Below are 20670 nucleotides of genomic sequence, written 5' to 3'. Positions count from 1 at the left end.
AATTAGGAGATTTTGTTTTCTCTCACTGCTGTGAGTTCTTAACATAAGACTGGACATTATAACAAATATGTAATCAGTTCACCACAACATAAACAGCAATGTTTATCCAGATGAGCATGGTTCTATGAGAAGGTTTTGCCACATTTCCAAAAACAACACCTAAACCAACATAGAGCTGGCACCATCAAGCTATTGGGTTACTTTCTTCAGTTAAACTTGTTTTATTTTATTGTCAAGGTGGATTAAATAAACAGTTCTATATACCAGTCATGTCTTGCCCAAAACCATGCATACAACTAAGAAAATTAAACTTTTGAAACAGTACACACCCTTGTAAGTTCAGCTGAGGACTGTGAACAAGAAATGCCCTCACAATCAGATGACCTTGAAGAAGATCAAGGTAGTAATAGTTTGAGGATGTAAATATTTATTAATCAGGTTACTGTATTTATCATTCCCCCCAAAAAGATTTGTTTTTCAGTTCTGAAATGAATTATGATTTTATTTAGCAGAGATGGTTATGAAAGCCATTGGTGGTTTGATTGAGCAAACAATAGTAATACTAACAACGACAATAATAATAAGAAGAAGTAGACGAAATAGTTTAACTTTCTATTTGTAATGATAATGAGGTTTTAAACCTTTAATGTAACTTTTATGACAATTGTGCGCATGCGCTGTGTATGTCTGTTTTAGTGCTCGACATCAGCGACGCTCGATTGTTTTGGGCTGCCAAAAATGGTCGCGAAGTGTCAACCGTAGAAATTCTCTGTCGTTATTTTTAACAACACTAATAATATTAATAATTAATAGTTGTTTGCCGGGATGGGATTATCGCAGAGCTCAGAAGCCCCTGAAGGAGGGACGAACGGATACCATGTTCACGGCGTAAGGCTGGCTCAGTCTCTGTTTTAAAAGCGCAGCTTAGCTGGAGGCATTACTGTAGGCTAACAGTTAGCTAGCCGAGGAGCTGCGGATGAACAGCCTCTAAAAGTCGATGAGGTGGCATTGTTTACCTGTCAGCCCGAGGGGACAAAGTCACAGGAAAGAAACATTCCTTAGTGCAGTCGTCTTGTAAGGGAAAAAACCCGGAATTAACGCATGCAGCTTGTCTTACATACAACAGGTGCCACCATTGAGTGACTGCATAAGTTTAACTCGATGACAAATCAGACACGATAAATATTTTCTGGATAGAGCTTTATCAGCCGGTCATGCTGTGGCAACACATAGAGCGTAAAATTGTTCATTTTAGCATTGTGTTTCTGAAAGTATTTAGCGGATAACTAATATATCAAGATGGGTCTATTGATAAACCAAATAAAGCTAATTAAAGTTTTTAGACTATTTCCCAAGACCCTTTTGGAGGCTTGTTTTGAATATTTAAATATAAATCAATATAAATAAGTTAACAATTCTTTAATAAATGTACAAGAAGGAGTTTGCCTTTATTTAATCCTGTCCTGCTTTAGTCTAAATTATTCAGTTTACAAACCAATAACCATCAATATAACATAATCAACCAATGTATATAAGTTACTAAATATGAGTCCACACATAAATCAAATGACAAGCACGGCCTAAAACGTCAAACTTTTTGTTTTTCTTATTGTCTACATTTATCTAAACATGTCCCGCTTTAGGCCAGTTTGGATTACTAAAATAATTTTTGTTCGCTAAATGCCCAAATAACAAATAATACATTTCCTTAGTATTTAGTTAGACGTTTAGACAGTATGACTTTGGTCAAAAGTCTTGGCTGTCATTCCACAAGCTTCTCACAGTAGTTTTCTGGGGTTTTGGCCCATTCCTCCTGACAGAACTGCCGTAACAGTTTGTCGGCCATCCCGCTTACACAGAACCTTTCAGTTCTGCCCAGGAATTCTCTATAGGACACAGATCATTGTGATGGCCGCTCCAGAACACAAACTTTATTGTCTTTAAAACACTTTGGTGTCAGTGTCAACCGAGAAGAGCTATTTGTGCCAAGCGAATATTGTGCATGTTGATGTGCCCCTAAATAAAAAATAAAAAAACAATACTATGACAGAAATAGCTTAGAACTGGTTCTGCCTGGCAACAGTTTGTTCCTTAAATATTACCTGAAATAAACATGTTAGTGTAACCACAAAATCTGACATTGTGTATTATTCTGATGTAACTCTTTTGACTTTTCTTGTAACTTAAGTATGGTGACACGGAGGAACAGTACAGAATAAATAGAGGTCTGCTTAGCTTTAAACAATATTCAAATGATTTTAGGGTGTTTGTTTTAAATATAAGCTGTAATATAATTTGCTTATTCTTTGCCCAGGAACATGGCAGCAGCGTAACAGTGAGCTTTCTTCTCTTTGTTGAGGCAGGTGCAGCCTAATTCTCCTGCAGAAAAGGCAGGACTGCAGCCCTTCTTCGACTTCATTCTGTCTCTGGACAACAAAAGACTCGTAAGTGTGTCTGTAGCCTTGCAATTAGACCTGGGCTGGTTACCGGTATCCTATTGTACCTGAGCAGTTAGCCTGACTAATTACCCAACTGATATCAGCGTCTTGCTCTCTGTGGCTGTACAGTACACTGAACTGCAGTCGCCGTTGCAATGTGTGCAAAATCTGGTACATTTTAATCCTGGCTAGAATGTTTTATGGGCTGTGCACTCTAACTTTGCTTGGTAAAAATACGGTTTGCCAGTTGGATGGATTTTCACTGCCCACGCTCAATAAAGATCTTAGTAAAAGAGATACTAAACTCAGGGAGAGAGGTAGAGGCGTTGTGATGATATAATGATTAAAATGTAGGTTCAGTTCAATTAAATGTCATGTCTTATTATTGGCCCTATTATAATTCTTAAAATCAAATTAACATTAACTAAATGTTGTAGATGATATTACAAGACCAAGTATAATAAATATGTGACAGTATTTGGCCGTTGTAGTGGTAATTATTGCTTTTTTTTAATGGAACCTATTAGATTACGTTATAAATGTTCGTTAAATAAACTTGAAATCATGGTATTCTTTGGTGGATTACACCATGAAAATCTCATACCAGCCCATGTCTTCTGTTAATACACAAATGCATAGTCATAAACTACTGTTATTAATGTGGAAGCACAGGGAAAGTCAGAATGTTGTTAAAAATCTTACCCTGATTTCTGTTGATTGCTTTTCGCACCAGAGTGAGGAAAATGAGCAGCTAAAGGAGCTCCTAAAAGCCAACATGGAGAGGGCCGTGAAGATGGAGGTGTACAGTACTAAGAGCACGAGGGTTCGTGAGCTGGAGGTGGTGCCCAGTAACCTGTGGGGAGGCCAAGGTCTGCTGGGCGCCAGCGTTCGCTTCTGCAGCTACCAAGGAGCCAATGAGAACGTCTGGCACGTCCTGGTGAGCTTCATCCTCACATCGCTCTTAAAACTCATTCACTGATTGATATTTTTTTAACCCTAATACAGTTCAAAACATTTTTATTTTTGAGTTCCCTGTGTGCTTCAAGTCGAACTTGTTTCTCCTAGGATGTAGAGGCCAGTTCACCAGCAGCACTGGCGGGTCTTCAGTCCTACAGTGACTACATTGTCGGAGCAGATCAGGTGTTGCAAGATGTAAGACGTCTTTAATAGTCCCTCTTCATCCCATATATCACTCTACCTTTGAATGGCATGTGATGTGTTACTTGCAGATCGCTAAATGACAAATTCAAAATGAAAATTAGGTCAATCTTGTCTGGTGATTTACAGTCAGAAGACTTTTTCTCACTGATTGAAGCCCATGAGGGAAAACCTCTGAAGCTGCTGGTGTACAACACCCAAAAAGACGACTGCAGAGAGGTGATGGTCACACCGAATGGAGCGTGGGGAGGAGAGGGCAGGTATGTTACTGTTTTATTAGACTAATAATACTTGTGTTTAAAATTATAAAGGTTTATTGTTGCATGAACTGAATGATGGACACAACTGCCTGTTTTTTATTTGTTTTTTGTTTGTTTTTTAAATAACTCAGCGACTTCTACATAAGACTTCACTAAATAGCTAATAAGTGTGCAAAATCTTAAAGTATTCAAATATGTTTGTCTTTAGCTTAGGTTGTGGCATCGGTTATGGCTACCTGCACCGCATCCCTGCAAATCCAGATGTGTTGACAGTGAAGCCTTCCATCCCTGTTACAGGGGAGGTATCCTCTCCACAGGAGCCAACACATGGGTACACAGAGGTAAATGTTAATATTTAGGGCTGTATATCATCATAATTACAGCTTTTTTTCTACACATAATCAGTTAATGTTTTACTCATGTAAAATGTTACTAAAACCCAAACTCCATAAGTCCATGTACAGATAGTTTTCTCACTATGTGTGGCCTTAAAATGTCACCTAAAGCAAATGTTACACCTGTTGGGAGGCGGGGTAAAAATGCTGATATATTCTGTAGTTTATTTAGCTCAGACACTGAGAAAAAGCATGAGTTGCTGCTGCAGCGAATTATCATTGTAAACATGAGGGAAGAACATTTGCATTATTGATTTAGTTTCATGATGTATTCTGCATAAAACAACAGACATTTTGTCCAGACAAAGTAGACGCGAAAAGTACTAACCACAGTAAAGCAATATATTTTCATACCGGAGAAACTTTAAGCTTACAAACAACTTCCCCTGCTGGGTCTGTGGTATGGCTGCTGATGCCCCAAGAGCTGATTTGACTGAGGAATGAACTGTGTGGTGTCCTTGCCACTCAGCCTTGGGTTGTTTTTTGCTTTAAATAAAAGATTCCAGTTGTTTCATAATCCTGCAGCAGAAAATGTTACGAATGGACAGACTGTTTTGTTGTGTGAGGAGAACTTCTTGACCTGTTCACTTTCACGAATCTTTCCCACTTATCCTGCATTTTTAATGTTTGAGGAAAGTAGGAGTGCTCACCCTGTTCTTTTTCTGTCGCCGATAAGCGACCACACATCACACATCTGAGCATATTCCCTTGAGAAAGATCTTTTTAGTAGGGAAAAGAGTCATCATCTATACATGTTCTGTTTTAGAGAGCTGTGGCTCCAAAGCTAGTTTTTGTATAAGAAAAGTGTTTAAAACTACTTCTCTGCTTTAAAAACAATGGGTAGTTATAATTCATACTTTCAAGATATTTAGGTTTTCTGGGTCTGAAATATATTTGCCCCTTGCTCTTGATTCACTGGTAGTGTAAAAATGAAGTTAGAGAGGTCAGAGGAAGCCATTCACATTGTTACAAACACTTCAATCTGTTGTTTTTCAAATAAATAATATAAGAAAAGCAAATTACAACCACTTAGTTATTCTGTTTCTTCTCCTGCATTTTCTTTGCTTCAGACACCTCTGATGGCACCTTCAACCCCCAATGAAGAATTGTTAGATGTGGAGCAGATAACTCTCCAGGACTCTGTGCTACCTCCACCACTTCAGACAGTGATGGACCCTGGTCAGTTCAGATTCCTGTTTTATACTAGAGGTTCTGTAGGACTGCGGTTATCTCTCAAGATTGCTGAAAACCTTACCCCCACGTTCTTGGTGCTGTTTCTCAGCAGGTTTATCGGACTCTGATGTGGCAGCGATGAGCCCTGACCCTGCAGATCTTTTGGACAGGCTGGACGTGTCCACGTCATCCATCGACATGACCAACACTTCCCTGGCGATGCACGAGGAAAAGGAGGGCGACATATCTGGTGTTGGTAAGTGAACACATTGGCAGTTCAGATGAACATGGTGTGTTTTCAGCAAAGGAAATAGATTTCATGTGATTTTCTATTATGCAGAGGAGCTGGAGGACAGTGCTCTGCCCTCATTATCTGCAGAGAACCAGAGTGAGCTACAAGAGCAAGTCTCTCATGCAGCTGTGGAGCTCATTGCTTCTCTCACTGCTCCTGACACTTGGTCTGACTCTGGAGTCCCTCCAGCTGAGACATCTCTTCCATGCCCAGAGTCCCCAGACCTTCAGAGTTTCATCATTGAATCCAGTGGTAGTCCAAGTCCACATTTGGGTGTGTTGTCCCTTCCTGAGGATTCTCTTCATCTTTCTACTGAAGACCCTCCTTGCTCGTCTCCAGTAGACCTGATCCCAACCTCGGCTGCTGATGAGGCTCCTTCAGACAAATCTCAAGTCTTTGGTGATATAGAAGCGTCAGTGTGTGAGTCTGCAGAGCATGTAGATCATCAGATTGGTGAGGAGGAGCCAGACAAAACTTATTTTGATTAAGCTTTCCTTTGGTCATGTAGAGACAACACAAATGCATTGTGGCGTAGACAATCAATATTTCAATTTCTTCTTTTCTTTTTTTTTGAAAGAAAGCCATAAATTGGTGTGAAAAAGCATTTCTACCTTTTTAGATTTCTTCTGGTTTTGCTTTTTTTGTTGCAATTATTTTTTTCCAGATCATCAAACAGATGCTGGTATCAGACAAAGATAACCTGAGTAAATACAAACATCAGTTCACAAATAAATACATTTATTAAGGATAGAGCTACCCACATCAACCTGGTCCTATGTGACCATGTAATCATCCTGCTTGTTAAGTCATAAATTAACTGTGGTAAAGTCTGGGTTCAGGGATCTGTCAAAAACCCAGATTGCCAGTCCATAACAGGGCCCTCACTCTTAAGGGCAATTTTAGAGAAACCTGTTAATCTGACAGTCATGTTTTTGGACTGTAGGAGGAAGCTGGAGTATCGAGAGAACTCAGGACCTTCTTGCTCCAAGGCAACAGACCTAACGACTGTGCCTCCATGTGGCCATTAGTGTTTACGATTCAACAATAAGAAAGAAACTGGGTCAAAATGGCGACCAAGAGAGAATTCAAAGGTGAAGACCACTGCTGACCAAAAAGAACACAGGCCTGTTTAATCTTTGCCAAAGGCATACTGATGATCCCGAAGCCTTTTGGGAAAATATTCCATGTACTGGTGAGTCAAAGTGGAACATTTTGGAAGGTGTGCGTCCTGTTTGGTCTGATGTAAGACTAACACAGCATTTTAAAAAAATAAGATCATGGCTACATGCAAACATGGTGTTGGTAGTGTGATCGTCTAGAGCTGCTTTGCTTCTGTTGTCCAGCAGAACGTCCTGATGGAGAATCTCAAGCAGTCAGCTCGTGACCTTAAGCTCAAACACGCTTGAGTTATACAGACAGAAAATGATCTGAAGCACACCTGAAAATCCACCTCTGAATGGCTAAAAAAACACCCCAAAAATTAAGTTTTCGGAGTGGCCTAGTCAAATTCCAGACATATTGATATCCTGTGGCTTGCTCTTAAACAGGCTGTTCATGCTCAAAAACCCTCCAATGTGGTTGAGTTAAAACAATAATGCAAATAAGAGTGGGCCCACATTCCTCCGAAGCGATGCAAAAAAACTCTTTGTATTTACTCAGCTTATCTGCAAAATTAGAAATATATATTTCCATCACTGCATGTAGGAATTAAGACTGAAAGTTATCCCTGATTGCTGCATCACTGAACTACATCACTACAGGGACAATCTGAGACTAGCATGAGAGATGGATATTGTCTACAGGTACAATGTTTGTATAAAATCAAGTTACTGATTTTATTTCTTGTTTAGTGGGAAATGAGTGAACACGGGTTTTGAAACTTTGCTTCTAGCACTCTGACGAGATAAGTACTTGAAAATGGCTCCAAAGACAAACACATAAACTACTGCAAAGCACAGCTGCACCTTCAGATGTCTAACACTATGAGCTGCACTGACACTACTAGACTGCTGGCTGTTAAAATAAGTCACAGTCCTCCTACTGGTGCACTGTTTCATCTCTCCTGGTGTTTTTGAAGGAGCATTGTTTAAATAGTAATTATTCAGAGCTTTAATTATTGGACATTGGACATGTTTAGTAGAGGTCCCTTTTGTTGGCATTATAAAGGGCTTTTTCTATAGTAACATTTGAAATGTTTTAATATTTAGAAAACGTTCCATGCCAGCTCTAACAACGTTTGTATGTTTTAATCAAAGTCTTTAGTTTTTATTATTGTAATAACTGTTTTTCAGCTACATAGCTTTTACCCATTGGAGATTTTTATTGATGCATAGCTAGCTGTCTGCCCTCAGTTTTATTAAACAGAGATGCACTGACAAATTGGCCGGCAACTGGAATTAAATTATTACCTCAAAGGTCCAATCTTTTTCCAATCAGTGAACACACCGTACAAAATCAGGAGCAGCAAAAACTACTCTAGTGTGGAAGTTGTTACTGAGGGAGGATGACTCAAGGTTAGCTGTTTCGGTATTAGTGAGGTGTCTGTTGTTCCTTCAGAGCGTATTATACAGTTTTGGTCATTTTGTAACCTGCTTTTTTGGTAAGGAAAGGAGCAATCCACCACATTATGTCACCTCGGATATTTTGTCAAACTGAGGGAGTGAATAATTCAGTGAAATATTTACAAGTCAGCTAGTTAAAACTGAGTGGGAATTTCTGATGTGTGGTTATTTCATGTTGCAAGAGAGTTAGAGAGAGCAAGACTTTCAGCAGAGAACATGAAGGCTGAAGGTATGACAGCAAACTCGTTTTTATTCTTTTGAGCTTTCAACTTCAGTCTGTTAGCGAATAAACTGAATCTGGAAGAACTAGACTTTTGGAAATCTTGAAGTAGAGGTTAGGACCTGCATGCTCTAGGAATATATACAGAGATTGGTATTTACAGCAGGTATTGCTAACCAGGCTAAAAACTCTTTTTTTTAATTTTATTAGTAGAACACCGTTTTTCACGGACTCCTCTCTTTCAGACATTAAGCGACATCACTTCTGCTACTCATGCTGGATAGGTCATTCGATACAAGGTCAGGCCCAATATTTGACACTCGTCCTTTATGGTCCTTAAATCTGTACCGGCAGGTCAAAGATTTACAAAATGATCTAAAATCAAACAAAAATTTCCAATCAGTGCATCTCTACTGTTGGGCATCATAAACACTTATTACTTATGTAGTCTATGCAAAAGTTTACGGTCTGCAAGTTTAAAGGCGGTACATATCTGATGTATTTTTGATGAGAAAACTTTTTGTAAGTAGGAGTCAGATTATTGATGTAATCTTGATATTCTTTCTGTTCTCTTTGTGGGGGTGAATTATTTTTCATTAAAGTAGGTGATATCATGTAATGGTAGATGTTTTACTGCATTTTGAATGACTGCTAAATGAATGTGGAATGGGTGATTGTTAAACAATCGATCTAGAAGAAAAAGTGTCCCTTGTTTTTATTTCACACTCATCAGCTGGTCACATTACAACCCAACAAACATCCATTTCCCAGCCCTGTTGATCTGTCATTCTTGAGACCATTCCAATTTATTTCTCTGAATGCCTAAAATAAACAAATTTCAAAATTATTACAACAAGAATTATTGCAGTAATATAGCCCAATTGAGGTCTAGTTTTATTTTGGCCAATCAGAGCTTGCTCCGTGTGTTTTCCTTTATGGCGTTATACACGTGTCATGGCAAAATTAACTCCAGAGAAGATTTACAGTGAAAAGATCTCAGCTCTGAGACCTCCAAGAGAGACGTAGCTGTTTAGTGAGTTTCCCACAGTGGTTGGATGCTTTAAATGCTCTCCTGTTGAGAATCCCCCTTCAAGTTATAGTTACCCCTGTTAAATCTAAATGACATACACAAAGAACAGTCCTCACTGCCTGCAAAAATCACTGCTTGAGTTATTAGGATAACGACCTTACACTTGTTTCCAATACCTAAGGTGACTTGGAAAACCTAACAAATGTCAGGGCAAACTGTGTTGCAGTGAACACAACAAATGCAATTCTTAAAAACCAAGTTAAGTTACCGTCGTGGTGACCAATGTGCTCTGGCAATTCGAGAAAAAAAAACTTTTTTCTCCAGAAACTGTACAAAAAAAAAAACAATCCGCTGCCAAACCAAAAACTCATTTAAACCAAAAATGTCACAAATATGTTTACAGAAAAAAAACATTCAATCATGGAAAACAGCACAGCTAAAAACAAAAGACCAAAGGTTTCTGTCGGTGAGGTTCTGCAACACAGGCGTCTGAATGGTAGGTAAGTTCAAGTGGAGATAGCCGATGTTGACCCAGAAAGCAGACAAGGATTTCGTTGGGGTGGGCTGTGATGCTACCCAGAAACCAGGTGAAGTTTTACAGTGGCGGTTCTGCTGAGACGGGTGCATTGTGTGGAGAACAAGGAGAGTTTCTGGAATGTGCTAGAGCCAACAGTCTACTACATCCATGCGCATACACACTCATAAACACAGACTGTAACTTTAGTCGCTTCAAAATAAATGCCTAATAGGCAAAGATTTAAGGAACAGAAAACATAGGTAGCTGAAATGTTGGGAAAAACCCAGCCCATTCCTTAAAACGTGAAAGGACCATCATGGACCACTTAGTTCCCAGGAGTGTGCTGGCTGCGCCGGAGTGTTCTGCTCTCTTCCCAGAACATACATCATGGATCATGTCCTCAGACGTTTACTGGCTTCTCACTGATACTGTGACTCTTAAACAAATGACAGGGTTGAAGGGACTACATGTTGGAGGTGGGTGGTGATTGGCAAATGACAGAGTTCTGCTTTAAAAATGACAAATTTCATGTAGACTTCTGCCTATAGTGAAGTGTCAAGTCCCCTCCACTCTTCCAGATAAAATGTTTAACTGTCCGCAGGTCCATGTTGGGGTCTAGAACCTGTTTAAAGACCAAAAAAACACAAAAAGTTCACTAAAATTAAACATTTGTTTCAAAGTACAAAAAAATATTTTGAAAAAAAAAAAAAACTTGGCATACCTGGTCCTGACACATAAGCTCAATCTTCTCCTCAGCAAGCATCGCCATGTCCTCCTCCTTCTCCTGCTCCCCCGGCTTATCGTTGGCTGAGGAGCTGGTGGTCTGCGACTCGTTGTCCAGGTTGATAATCTTCTCGTAAACGTGCTCCATCACCTTCCTCACCTGGAGCATGTCACTGGCCGAGAGACGATCCCTGTAACACAAACAGCAGGTATGTAACCGAGTCTAAGGGGCCGCTGCCACTCTCCATCCTAACACGGTCCGTGTCAGGACAGGATCGGGTTTTAATGCTACTCAGATACAGTTCCAAGCTTACTTTTTTAGAGTTTTTGCACCAGAAGAAGAATGGGGTTGGAGGTAGAATGGGATTTTGTTGAACTTAGGCATATTTTTCTGAAACAGAAGAAGAGGAATAACACATAAAAACACAAGGTGCACACAGATGTTGCTAAACAGTGAAAGGAAAAAAGAGTCAGAATCCCGATATAATATAATATTTTGTTGTTTCAAATCACGTTTCCATAATGCAGGGAAAGTTTCTTCCTCCTGTGAAAGAACTCACTGGATCTGAAAATGCTGTCAGGTTTTATGGAAGCAGCTTTCTTTTAAAAGCTGCTCTCTTACACCTGTGTGTGTTACCTCTGTGTGTGTTACCTCTGTGTGTGTTACCTCTGTGTGTGTTACCTCTGTGTGTGTTACCTCTGTGTGTGTTACCTCTGCTCCTAATAGGAATGCTTAATGTAACTCATGACAGGAAAGTTAAAACATTTTGAATGCTGCTCTAGCATCTTTTACATCTTGAAGAGAAACACGAATTGGTCAAAATTTGTTTCTACAGGTCAACGTGTGGAGTGGGCGGTGGGGTGGTGAGGAGGAGGAGGAAAGAGGAAGGCCAAAGTTTGGGAACCTCCAATTTTCCAGGTCAGAATTACAACTCATTGAAAGTTAGAAAAAAAAGGATTTGAAATGAAATGAAATCTGCAGCAATACTCACATCTACAGTTATATCAATGACCCACTGTGGGACTGTCTCATTCAGCAGCATAGATTCAGTCTCTCCCCCTGAATCTCTACATAACAGCCTGCCGGGAAAAAACAAAGCAGCAACAGTTCACATTCAGTGAGAACACCGTTGCTTCAATTAAACAGCAGCGCATGAATGAAACTGTCACTAATGTGTTTAACTAGTTTGTTTGCGAGGCTGTACCTAAATAGGGTTCTTCCTCCTGCTTCCCCAAAGATAACGGGCGTGTGAGGTGGAACCTGGAAATATCCGTTTCCTTTCTGCACCCTGTTCTCCTGCTCACCATTCACTGTGGGCACAAGAACACAAACCTGTGATGAGATAAACTGAACACGGCAAACACACCCCAAGTCCTCAGGCTGTTGGGTTTACTAATAAACAATCCTCTCACCATGGTTCACCTCGTTTTCTTCCTCATCCATGGGGTTTATCCGGGTTCTGGGCCAGAACTCCAGCAGAGCTTGGAGCAACAAGCCACCCAAGTTTACTGCAAACAAGGAATGCACAGGATTGCATAAGGATGCATTAAAGATGAAAGCACTGGACTGTTTAGCATACATAGATCAGCCAAAATATTATGACCACTGCTGCATAAAATGAAAATCATATATGCTTTCACAAATCAATGGTGTACTGGGAAAACGGACCACCTGACATTAACACGTAGTGGTCCCCTGCCTTCTTCTACCCAGGAATGAAAAAACAAAAATAGTTGTTCACCTGGCTCCAATCCTCCTGAGAAATCAGTCTGATCGGATCTGATGTAAGCTGTGGAAAACAAGCCCAATCCATAGAGAAACCAACACCACAAACCATCTATTGCTAACATCCTGGAAGCTCCAGTAAACCTCAAGATGTTTTTTAGTCCCTTCACTGATCAGTCACAACTATGAAGGCAAAAGGAGTAACTACCACAGACATTGTAGTCATAATGTTATGGCTGCTTGGTATATATTTTTATATGAAAAGAGAGGGCTTACACTTTGGATCAGATCCATCAGAACTTGAAAACCCAGCATCCTTTGCAGACACCCAGGCAGCAAAGCAATCGCTCTCATCCAAAGTAATTGTGAGCATCTATTAGGGATAAACGAGTGAAAATTAAAGAGTGAAACAACATACTACATGCATTAACAAGCCATGTGAGTTGGGAAAGGTGATTCCAGTTACAGCAAAAAAAAAAAAAAAAAAAAACAACCTCACCCCTGTTTTCAGATCAACGGAGAACCAGTTTGGCACGTACACCATCTTGAACCGCTTTTTAATTTCTTCATCAAACTCCACTTTGCCCAAGTCTTCACCTTTGCAAGCCTTAAAAAACAAACATGAGCTCAGCTCAAACTGCCATATATACACACACACACACACACACTGTTATAATACTTTCTGCAGCCCGTTATTCAGCCCATCAGGAAAAAAGGCACAAATTAACAGGAGATAAATAAAAGTGGCCACTTAAGAACTGACTGGAGATTTGGTTTCATTAATTTGACTAATAAAGGATGAGCAGGTATAACAGATGGATGTAAACTGTCAATCTTCTTGTTTAGGATTTTTTTTATTATGCAAAATTCACTTTTTGATCATTTTTAGTCCAAACACAAAAAAACAAACATTCAGCTGTTTTTTTGGCTGAAAGTGATTGTTGATTGTTTTTTTTTTTCTAGAAATGCATGGTTTTAAAAGCTGTGTAATAGTGATGTCACAATTACACTGGCAGCTAGTCCCGCCCCTGACTAGCAACTGAAGCGGAGCTCCACCCACTTGATTTTCAGTAGAGGATCACGTCTCGACAGCTGGTTTTACCTTAGACCAGCTTTACAATGGCTACGCTGCAAAGGCAGATGTTCTGCTGTTGGCTGAAAAGACCCTCATGTGTCCATGCACATTCTCCCGCTGTTTGATAACAGATTTGTGGCTCCATTTTATTTTTGAGGGCAATGTTCCAGTCACATGGCTGAAGACTGTACTAGTTTGTGTGAATCACTTCACCATGGATTTGCAGACTAAGACTGGAGCTAAATTCAGTCCCTGCTGTCTGTGGCAAACCCGCAGATGACAGAACTGTAAGTACTTATTGTTGTGTTCTTACAAGTTCCGGTTTTGTTTTCGTGTATATGAAGCGCTGGTTAGGGGCGTGGCCATATACAGCTAATTTGCATAAAAGAGTCCTGAAACAGCTCATTCTGAAAGGAGCTTAAAGAAAGGCGAAACAGAGGAGGTGTAATGTCATTATCCGAGAATGATTTTGTGCAAAAAATGGAATTAACATGTTTTGTATAGCCCACTGATCTATCCCAAACGTTTAAAAGGAAGTATAATAGGTCACCTTTAAGACTGTGCAGACATTTGAGAATAAAAAAAGCTTAAAAGGTTGTTTTGATACTTAAGACTATCCAATGTATGAGATGTCCTTGAAGGCACCATAAAAGTGCAGCTGTATACTGTTGAGTCTAATATGCTGTGAAGCATTTTGGACTGGTTAAATGCTGCATTCGGCTCCCTTATCAGTTGATGTTTACATTTGGCTTGAAGTTGTTTCAGGTTAGTCATTCAGTGTTGTACCCGATACTTTCTGTATGGTTATGTGCACCGCTGCACCTCTACAAATTAAAACTACATCTCCATCGAGGCTTGCCCCAATAGAAGCGTCTTAAAAATAAAAATCTACCACCAGAGAGGAAATTGAGGTTTCTCCACTATCTTTTAGTCTAAACTTCATACTTTTAAAATGTGCAGAGTTCTTAGCAATTTTGGAGCTCAAGCTTTTAATATGGGACCAAAAAAAAAAAAAAAAAAAACCACTAACTTTATGCCTGGATGGACAGATTGTTGGGTGGATGAGCAGATGAAATCATAGTCGGGTGAATGAATGGATAGAGGGAAAGCAGAACTGAAAGGGGGATGGATGCATCTCTTATTTAAAAAACATCAAAAAAGCCCACCGATTGGTTTAATCAACCCATTTTAAGACAGATATTTCTCATGCTGACTAAACGACAGGAAATAAAGTATGGACCAGGAAAATACTCCAAATAAAATTTTACACTTTTCTTTAATTTTTAAGACTGTATGGGAACCCTGACCAACATGTTGTTAGAGAGTTCCAATATCTGGAATAATGACCGCGGTTTATGGATTACCTTGAGCACATCCCAATATGCCACATTGTTGTTGGTGTCTTTGGTGAGTATGTGTCTCTTGTCATTCAGAATGTGGCACTGTATAATACTGGCACCGCCTATAAACAACAAGAGTTATTTATACGTCATTAAATGCCTGAAAATGAGCTCTGGAGAAGGTTTTTCTAATATCAATTAGTTAGACTTTACCTTTTATAACTTGTTCTGGCTGAGTACACAGTGGAGTCAGAGGGGTGGTGCAGTCATTATCATACTCCCCTGATGATCGGAAGTTGTGCATTCCTTTTAGTGACTACACCAACAAATACAAATATAAAAAACAATGCACAGCCTCATGAAGACAGAAACTAACACACCTCAGGAATCAAATACTTCCCAACTCCGCACAGCAGCTCTAGCTCTGGTTAATATGTTGACAGCCAGTTATTGCAGAAATGTCACGCATGCTTACCCATTTATTCACAGATGACTTGGTGGTGGAGACCCAGATCGCTGGAGGTGGGTCAGCAGATCTGTCTAGCTCCATCTGAACAGAAAAACATAACAGGTTGAGTGGCTTGGGGCGCTGATGTTGGGTGACAAAGGAAAACAAAGGTGGAAATAATTTAGACGGATAAAATCGGTGAAAACAAGAAGTAAAACAACAACATCAGTGTCTAAACATTAGGAGAAATTAATGTTGTTTCAGACTTTTGATGTGTATACTGTAGAAGATAAAGGTGTCGCATTAACTTTCATTAATTTCAAGTTGTAACTTCTTACTTTGAGCACCGGGGCCTTCTCCTCACAGATAAGCACACGGATGTCTGGGTTTCGCAGGTCAGTACAATAAATCTTCTTGTCTCTGCCTCCAGAATATACATGTGTGAAGGCCTCATTGACCTGCAGGGCCCAGACACCTTCATCGTGGACCCTGTATGTGGCGATGCACCTCTGCTGGCCAAGTGACCACAAGCGGATGGTCCCATCTGAGCTACCCGACAGGCACTGCATCGATCAGAGCAACAAACTGGCATTAAACATATGTCTGCGATAACAAATGTCACGTTTTAGATAGCTTTCTCTAAGTCACCTGAGTGCCATCACGATTCAGAAGCAACGACTTCACGTTGTCTGTATGACCTTTCAGCTTCATAAGTTTTGCACATGTTCGAGGGTCCCACACTCTCAAAACCTGAAGCAGAAAGAAGCAAAAAAAAAAAAAAAAAAAAGACATTGATTAAACTCAAAACATCACAGCAGCTCAGGAGATTTTTAACTGTGTCTTTTGTTCAAGTTTATTATAACACTATATTCAAAGCAAGAGCTTTGTTTTATTCCTAAACTATATTTTCCATGAGTTTTGGAACCTCAGACCTTTTCAGTAGATCCAGAAACAATAACTGTACCCATCTGGTTCATAGCCAGGCTATAGATCGAATCCTTGTTCCCACTCAGTGAGGAAGCTGTTGAGAAAAAAATGGCAGTGAGTCTAAATGTGGGCCTCAAACAATCTTCCAGGATCATCGCTCAGGAGAAACAACACAGTAACGGAGATAAACTGGGAAATCGGCAGGTGTCTGGCATTGGATCATTTTTCAGCTTAAATAAAAAATCTCATCTTTTTCCAATCAGTGAGCCCATCATCGTTAACACTGCTGACAACAATACTCTTTAGTGTGGCTCCTGTAACCGAGTGAAGAAAAGTCATGGTTAGCTTTTTAGTATAGGAGGCACTCAGGTGAAGCCAGATATTAAAAAGGAAACTACATATTGTGCGACGTGTCAGGTCATGTCTGTGATTCATTCAAACTGCTCGGCAGTGAGAGAGAGAGTAAGGCTGTCAGCAGATAACAGCAAAGCTGAACCGAGGACAGTAAAGTCGCCCAGATTTATCCTTTTGAGCGTTCTGTCGCTCTAATGAAACATGCAGGATTTAGAAATGTTGGTCGCCTTTTGGAAATCTAACGATTAAAGGGAGTTTCTACAGGTACGCCTAAAAAACTAGAACATTGTTAAAACAAAATTGATTTTTGTCACTTATTTCAGAAAGTGAAACTTATGTATATTTAATACACATATAGTAAAATATTTTAAGCATTTATTTCTTGTACTTTTGCTGATTATGGCTTACAGATAATGAAAACCCAAAATTCAGTGTCTCAGATAATCAGACAAGATCAATAAAAATTATATTTTCAACAGAAATCTCAGGCTATGTTGAAGTGCTCTAAGCTTTCCTGGTGGATAGTGGCATTGACTTTGAACTTGATAAATACAGTAGACCAACACCAGCTGATGATATGACACCCTAAATCATCACTGGCTGTGAAAACTTCACACAGGACTTCAAGCAACGTGGATTCTCAGACTCTCCATTCTTCCTCTAGACTGTGGGACTTTGATTTCTAAATCAACTTCAAAAACTTGACTTTCATCCTAAAAGAGGACTTTGGACCACTGAACAACAGTCCAGGTAAGACACTTCTGACAGTAGTTACAGCTACATGGACATACATAATTGGAATAAACAGACTAAAAATGTGATGTAAACAAGTCAGTTGGAATATTCTGATTGGATTCAGCAAGATCGGATATTAAACTGTAATCCGACTGAGAGGGGTGGTTGACATTCATGTAAACACTTGACAGGATCAAGTTAATCTGAATGAGGCAAGCTGACCTGAGTGTGCATGTGCACTGCGCGTTAACGTGACGTATTTGCGCTTTGAATGGGTAGACAAACAGCTGCACACAAAGCTAGCTATGTTGGGGAAGCAAAACTGGTCGGTGCGCGATACAACCTATGAGAAACTTTAATTGAGGCATCACAGAACTTTGAAGGATGCTTGATTCGTTCTGCTCTCTCATCCGGTAACACAGATAGACCAGAAACCTGTGCTGCTGAGCCCATAGCTTTATTAAGGAGTTCAGTAACGTCTCAACAGTGATTAGAACCTGATGCGATTCCCTCCTGGGTACTCAGAAGACAAGTGAACTGGTGCACTACTGCTTTGTTTGCTATTGTTTGTTGTTCAGCAAAGACAGAAATACTCCTGTGTTTTTTAGGGAAATTTGATATCTCTGCGCATCTCCGTGGTTCTATTCTGAATTTAGCCAAGTGCATATAAACGCACATCATGATAGGATTGATTGATTGTGAGCCCATATAAACGGTGCAAACGTAAAATATTGTCCTTGTAAACACAGCAACTGTTTCTGATTCAGGGATGATGTAAAATTAGGAATGTAGTCCATGTGCCCCATGTGATTTGTCTGTGCACAGTGATTACTTTGCTGAATCCAGCAAATCAAGAGCCACTGTGCTCTTGATTTGCTGGATTCAGCCTCAGTCCACTACTTGTGAAGCCCCCCCAAATTCTTAAATGGATGTCGCTGGTGCATGTTATCCTACCACACTTTTTCCTTCCACTCAGTTTTCTATCAATATGCATGGTTGAAGCACTCTGTGAACAACCAGCTTCTTTAGCAATGACCTTTTGTAGCTTATCATCCTTGTGTGGGCGGTCAATGTGTTTTTGGGACATCTGTCAAGTCTGCAGTCTTTCCCATGACTGAGTAGCCTACTGACCCAGACTGAGAGACCATTTAAAGGCTCAGGAAACCCTTGCAGGTGTTTTGAGTTTATATACTGTTTAGGGTGAGTTACCATGAGTTTCTAACATTCAACTTTTTCACAATAATGTAATTTCCTGAGACACAATTTTGGGTTTTCCTTATCTTTAAGCCATAATCATTAAAATGATAAGAAATAAATGCTTGATAAAGCTATGGGAGTTTTACTTTCTGAAATGAGTGACAAAAACATTTTCACAACATTCAAATTTTTCCTTAATGTGGAGGCTGCGTAATTGCTAATATAAGATCCTAAATCGAGTTTAAAATTTCAACTCTACAAATATTTTGCATTTGTTTAAAAATAATAGTAAAAACCTTTTTTTTACAGTGATTGCTCTCTCACACAGAGTGACCTCCCCTCTGCTCCTCATAATTTATGATTCCTCATGGCAGGAAGGCAAGATAAAAATATCTTTACATATATTTATATCACAGTTCTTGACAAGAAATCAATATTGGCAGGTCAAAGTTTTAAGCACAACGTGTTCAAATTGGCACAATAATGAATACATCGTTACTCACTGGTGACAGTGTTGTTGGAAGCGGTGAGTGCTGTTAGTGTGTTCACATCCCAAAGGAAGATCTGCCGGTCTAGACCGGCCGACGCAACAAGCTCTTTGTCCTTAGCGTACGCTAAAGCTTTTACATAGTCCTTGTGCGTCCGTAACGTCGACATACAAAATCCTTTATGTGCATTCCATACTTTCACTGTTGTATCTGATGAGGCTGATATCACTGAAAACAGAAAGGTGTGTCACAGAATAAAGAATGAAGCACTGACAGCTAAACTGCACAGGTCCTTGAAGTCAAAACAACACCTATAGTTAAAACTCACATGTTTTTCCATTGCAGCAGAGAACTATATCGTTAACCCAGTCTGTGTGATGCTCCATAGATGCAATGTATGGGTCCTGCTACGATGACAAAGAGCCAACATTATGACAGTCCCATAGCGAAGAACAAACAGTGAGAAGTGGAAAAAGTTGTACATTTATATTCTAATAGAACTTATATATAATCTGAAACTCTACTTTGTGTTGGTAGACGCTCCAAATCCGGATGATGGAGTCTCTTCCTGCGGTGAAGAGCCGGTTCAGAGCAGGGTCTAACTGGAGTGCATTCACCCCATTGCGATTGTACTTCTCCACCTCGTCTCTAATCACGTAGGAAACCTGTGGCACAACCAAGTGAGAGTGGTCGGTCTCCTGCCCGGGAAACTTCTGCTTCGACCCACAACATCACACCCATTTCTAAGTGCGATGTGAGCGGTGATTTTCTTTAAAGCACATGGCGGGGTAACCAGTACACGAGCGGAATAATGTACACTTCAGCACAGTGTTGCAACACAGTTTCGTTTAAAACCAACATGCGTTCAAATCGTAGCAAGCAGAGTACACAACATATCCGCCGAGGCACGTTCCAGCAATTAGACGGAGCCGGAGTGCCTTAGCTACAGCTAAAATAATGCAAGCATCAAAACGGTGTTTAAACAACACGTCTATCGTTTGTGCTAGTCTGCAAATATGTCTGACATTATTCACACTTCTTAAAACACATACGTTGTGACGTCTTTTAGCAAAAAGTGTTAGCGTTTAGACGCACCCGTTAGCAGCTGACGCTAACCCCTAACGTAAGCTAGGCTAGCTCTGTTAGCCGGCTTGAGCCATGAGTCATAACCGCAACGCTGTTCTTGGACTCGCTTTTACCGACACACGGATATTTGTAAAACACCTCTTTCAGACGGGAACCCTAAAGCTGTCGCTGCCATACACTCTGCATGTATGCACTTCGCAGAATTTACCTGTACTTTCCTACGCCCAGCAGCATTTTGCCTGTGATGAGTGGCCATCTTGCATGTTGACAGTGAGTTCATGTGATGCTACATCCGGAAAAAAAGAAAAAACATGCGCCTGAGCATTCTGGGTAATGTGTTTTTTTCCCCTTGTGATCAACTTTTTACTTTTAATGAGTGGTTGACCGACCTATCTGTTTAGCAAACTCGCGGAAGCCACTTTGGAGCTTGATTAATTGATCATTTTATTAATTTTATTTATTAATTTGAATGGATAATTTAATTTATTTTAATTTAATTTAATGGTAAGTGACATTACATTAACATC

General features: G+C 39.9%; 2 protein-coding genes across 5 annotated transcripts; one reads left to right on the top strand and one right to left on the bottom strand.

Moving 5' to 3' along the window:
* Positions 1–714: 714 nt before the first annotated feature.
* Positions 715–9199, top strand: LOC124869963 (Golgi reassembly-stacking protein 1-like). The gene is made up of 9 exons (XM_047368259.1): positions 715–888; positions 2364–2444; positions 3172–3375; positions 3504–3590; positions 3726–3856; positions 4065–4197; positions 5322–5430; positions 5534–5680; positions 5765–9199. The coding sequence occupies exons 1-9, from the start codon at positions 826–828 to the stop codon at positions 6202–6204; spliced, it is 1395 nt and encodes a 464-aa protein (XP_047224215.1). The 5' UTR covers positions 715–825; the 3' UTR covers positions 6205–9199.
* A 680-nt stretch (positions 9200–9879) lies between these two features.
* wdr48b (WD repeat domain 48b) lies at positions 9880–20454 on the bottom strand. Of its 4 annotated transcripts, none has more exons than XM_047368254.1 (19): positions 20352–20454; positions 19582–19722; positions 19386–19464; positions 19073–19285; positions 16289–16377; positions 16005–16106; positions 15695–15919; positions 15384–15458; positions 15122–15224; positions 14933–15030; positions 12993–13100; positions 12770–12866; positions 12510–12557; positions 12181–12276; positions 11973–12078; positions 11760–11847; positions 11082–11158; positions 10766–10958; positions 9880–10666 (listed from the first exon to the last, which is right to left on the bottom strand). In XM_047368254.1, exons 1-19 carry the CDS (start codon positions 20421–20423, stop codon positions 10571–10573), a joined length of 2106 nt encoding a protein of 701 aa, XP_047224210.1. In that variant the 5' UTR covers positions 20424–20454; the 3' UTR covers positions 9880–10570. The 4 variants fall into 4 exon arrangements, with proteins under 4 accessions (XP_047224210.1, XP_047224212.1, XP_047224213.1 ...); XM_047368256.1 differs by having other exon boundaries at positions 19386–19461; XM_047368257.1 differs by lacking the exon at positions 12510–12557.
* Between the last annotated feature and the right edge of the window lie 216 nt (positions 20455–20670).

Source organism: Girardinichthys multiradiatus, chromosome 6 (genome assembly GCF_021462225.1).
Source record: "Girardinichthys multiradiatus isolate DD_20200921_A chromosome 6, DD_fGirMul_XY1, whole genome shotgun sequence".
NCBI classification, from domain to species: domain Eukaryota; kingdom Metazoa; phylum Chordata; class Actinopteri; order Cyprinodontiformes; family Goodeidae; genus Girardinichthys; species Girardinichthys multiradiatus.
Note: the sequence above shows the minus strand (reverse complement) of the source record. Positions and strands in the feature narration are given on the sequence as shown.